The sequence below is a fragment of the Mchenga conophoros genome, linkage group LG15, assembly GCF_057382185.1.
Source record: "Mchenga conophoros isolate Kocher_MC1m ecotype Shallow Benthic linkage group LG15, M_conophoros_male_GT1.1, whole genome shotgun sequence".
In the NCBI taxonomy this organism is placed as follows: Eukaryota; Metazoa; Chordata; class Actinopteri; order Cichliformes; family Cichlidae; genus Mchenga; species Mchenga conophoros.
The window spans coordinates 5,842,757-5,846,667 of record NC_140540.1 but is presented as its reverse complement, the minus strand read 5'-3'; the positions used below and the strand labels follow the sequence as shown (position 1 = coordinate 5,846,667).

General features: G+C 37.0%; 1 protein-coding gene across 1 annotated transcript; it reads left to right on the top strand.

The window, feature by feature from the left end:
- The first annotated feature begins 1,058 nt into the window (after window positions 1-1,058).
- On the top strand, window positions 1,059-2,122 carry rps29 (ribosomal protein S29). The gene is made up of 3 exons (XM_085247809.1): window positions 1,059-1,199; window positions 1,676-1,775; window positions 2,019-2,122. The coding sequence occupies exons 1-3, from the start codon at window positions 1,138-1,140 to the stop codon at window positions 2,025-2,027; spliced, it is 171 nt and encodes a 56-aa protein (XP_085103935.1). The 5' UTR covers window positions 1,059-1,137; the 3' UTR covers window positions 2,028-2,122.
- The last annotated feature ends 1,789 nt before the right edge of the window (window positions 2,123-3,911 follow it).

The window sequence follows — 3,911 nt, the reverse complement described above, 5'->3', positions numbered from 1 at the left end:
TGGACAGCTGCCATAATAATCTCTTGGTAAATTTTCCTGACAGATTTATGCATTGTTCCCTCAGTGAGGACATGGGGTTTTGGTACTAAGATGCAGTGCATTTTCCTTATAAACCTGCTTGTTTCCTTCTTCTTCAGTAGTTCAGTGTTTGTCTCCTTTATTGAGAATAAAAGATGATGCCAAAGATGTTATGAAACAGCAGGGGATCTTCTGCAAATTTGAAACATACTATTAAAAATACAAAAAAAAAAAAAAAGATTCTTTGCCATGATAAAAATGACACAATAATTCTGAGTAAAATGCAACTGAAATATATAAAATCAAAGGCTGAATTATTCAAAGAACGAATCATGCAAAAATGCAAGGTGCAAGCTCAATGTACCAATCAATATTTTAATTTAAAGCTGACGTTGTACCTATGTCACGAAATTACTTGGAAGATTTACATATAATGAAATTATTTAAAGTTTGTATTTGCTGTATATTTCTTTCTTTCTTTCTTTCTTTCTTTCTTTCTTTCTTTCTTTCTTTCTTTCTTTCTTTTATTTTTTAGAATATACAATAACTATGTATCTGTTTGTGAATAGCTTTTTAAGAAACTGGAGCTAAATACATTATTTGTTTAGTCTGATTGCGTTTGGTTATAATCTTAAATGAAGATTAGACCGCATTTTGTGGGTAATCAATGAACAATTTCAGGCATTTGTGGTTTGCATGATTTTTTATTGCAGTACATTTGTACATGTCACGAGTTAATTTGAAGGATTATGTGTGCAACCAGATGCTCACGCTAAACAGAAAGAGCCAGCACTTTGCTGTTTTAAGTGCTTATGGTCAACAGACAATTGTTTCCGAGATGAAGACTGAATAGTTTAATATAACATGGTTTTATTTAAATGCAGGGCTTAGAGCTGTAAGAGGGTTAAATGATGTCACGGTTACCCATTGGGCTGTGGGATTTATTAATTCAAATTGATTAGTTTTGGCGATGTACAAAAAAATTAGTATTTTAAATTTAGTTAGGCGCTAGGAGGCGGTACACAACAACCCGACGCCGGAAATAGAGCACCAGAAAGCCTATTTGCGCACGCGCGCCCGTTCTTCTTCCTTTCCGACACTCGAGCGAAAAGAGACAAGATGGGCCATCAGCAGCTCTACTGGAGTCACCCCAGAAAATTCGGACAGGGATCCCGCTCCTGGTCAGTGTCTACTTTGTTGCATTGTTTATCGGTTAACGTGATCAAGTTGAGGTGATATAAGGTGTTTCTGGCCTCCCCATCTTTAAAAAAAACGCTACCAAACGTGCACCGCATGTGCCCTGAACCTGAGCTAATATGGCGGAGGCAAATACTCTCTCCTTCCCTATTAGCATCAGCCTTGTGTGTCTTTTGACCGGATTTGGTTTTATAACGGCTAGAGTTACCGAAAGCCCTTAATGCACATGAGTTAGGCGTGTAATTTCTTCCGTCGCTTGATCGGAAGAAATTTAACAAATGTTTAACGTTATTGAGAATAGCATTATTACAGGACTGTTAAAAGTTAGCCCCGGTGTTCAGAAGAGCACACCAAATGCACACCGGCTCATAGTTTACGACAATCGGCGCCAGGGTTTTGTATAACTGGTACATAAAAGCGTATATATGCGTTGACTGATCCTACTCTGTTGTTGTTGCAGCCGAGTGTGCTCTAACAGACATGGCTTGATCCGTAAATACGGGATCAACATGTGCCGCCAGTGCTTCAGGCAGTACGCTAAAGACATCGGCTTCGTTAAGGTAAGTTGTATTTTTCTGTTGCCTCTCAAATTGATCATAACTTTACATCACAGAACATCAACTGAATTTCCCACTGTATAAAGTTTCATTAGGACTGGCTTTACTGATTTGAGGATGAAGCCCATGAATTAAATGTTGTTTTAATTTTGCATGAGTTTCATGCTGTTTTGCTTTTTGCTCCTCACAAGCATGCTATATGCCCGTCTCTTTACAATAACTAACACCTGTTTTGTGTTCTTACAGCTGGACTAAGATGTCTTGTGCTGACGTCCTCGGATGGGTCAAGTTGTCAGAAGTCTGCCCATGATGGGATAATTAATCATTGCAAATAAATTTTGTCCAATTGATTGATTTTTGCGTGGTTATTAATTGGCATGAATTTGATATTTTTTTTTCCACAATGGATAAAAAGGACTTTTAGATGAGCGATCAAACACTATTAATGACCTTTGGTTTTGCTCAGCAGCAAAGTCATGTTGGTCAGGCAGTTAGAGGTTTCCATTTTAAATAAAATAACTTAGTTGGTCACCTACTTTGAGTTGCTGTTCATTAAGAGTTAAGCAAACAGGTTTTATATAGCAAGAGGTTTTAAATATGAGTAAAACTGAAACTTGATCGATATTAACTGGGGTTATGGCTACTCAGCAGCATTTAGTGACTTCATGTCATCAGATTATAATTGTGTAGTAAACCATGAACATTGAGTTGCAAGCCTTATAGCTTTTTTTTTCATTTAGGTGAAATGTAGACATCCTTGTAATAGGTAGATAACTGCAGAGAAATGGTTTGTATCCATGGAAACTGGTGCGTGGGGAAAGACTGATGGGAAGAAAACACAATAGGAATGGAATAGCCTTGATAATTTGATAATGGGGTGGGGAAGCTTTTAGACAGGTCGGCTGTGCCTGTCGTTTGAAAACAAACCAGGAGCATGGAAATAAAATATTTCAGGTGGAAACTCAATTTTAAGGTTGCTTTGTGGTTGAGTGGTCACATTTCTTTGTTAATAACCTTTAATGGGACATCCGCTGAGCTATTTTGCAAGAAGTCAAGTAGTGCAATTAATCCTCACAGTTGTGCATCATGGCAGCGGCGTAAAGTGCAGCTGATTAATTTTTAATTCAGCGTGCCTTCACGTAAAACAACATACCCCCCAGCTCTCATCCAAGGACTGCTAACATGCTGAGATAATAGTCTTGCTCAAAGTTAATGAAATTTGATAAGTCCCCTGTAGTGTGCCTAATTGCTTAGCGCCTCGTGACTGAAGCTACCAAAGTGAAGCTATTTGTTTAAGGCTGTTCCCAGGTAGATGGGATTCTGTGCAATCTGATATTGAGTTGTTTTTCTGTTTCTTGTTTTTTTTTTTTTTTTTTTTTGCCAGGATTTACTATAAAATATTTGTCATTATTGTTCTCACCTTTAAAAAAAAATAGTGTGAAGTGTTAGGCACTAGATGGCAGCAGCACATCATGCTCAGTGCCGTTGATGATGCCACTGACTGCTGGTAATGCTATTTATGCTGCTGCCCCCCCCCCTCAAAAAAAAAAAATCTTTCATTCATCATAATTATATACCTTTTGCCATCAGGTACTAGAGAAGCTTCATGGGGTCTAAAGTGGGCAGTTAAAAGATGTTTGTGGCAGATTGAAAAGTCTAAAAATACATTGTAGTTGTGCAGCTACTTAGATTTTTTAAAAAGCATAGTCAATCTACTCCTTTATGCTCGAGGTTCAGATTTTAATCTGTTTAATCCAAGGCAATAACTAAAATATGGTTGGGAAGTGCTAGCGTATCACAAATAATAAATCTGTTTTTGTTCAGCAGGCATAAGATGAAACTTTAATGCTCCCATTGGGGAAATTGTAAAAAAGAAACAAAATGACAAAAAAATGAAATTGACACAAACACTCAAACCTATAATTCTAGCAACAAAACAAACTGCTTAGAAATAAAAGGATGAATGAATAGTGATAGAGATGTTTAAAAGTAGAGCAGCACCCCTCATTATAAAGAGTCTTCGGAAGTCCAGTACATACACAAAATGAACAAGTGAAACTTTTTAAATGAAGGAAATAAAAGGTACTTCCTGCCAAATGCAGTAAATATATGCGATATAGCTACTTTAAACAAATGTGG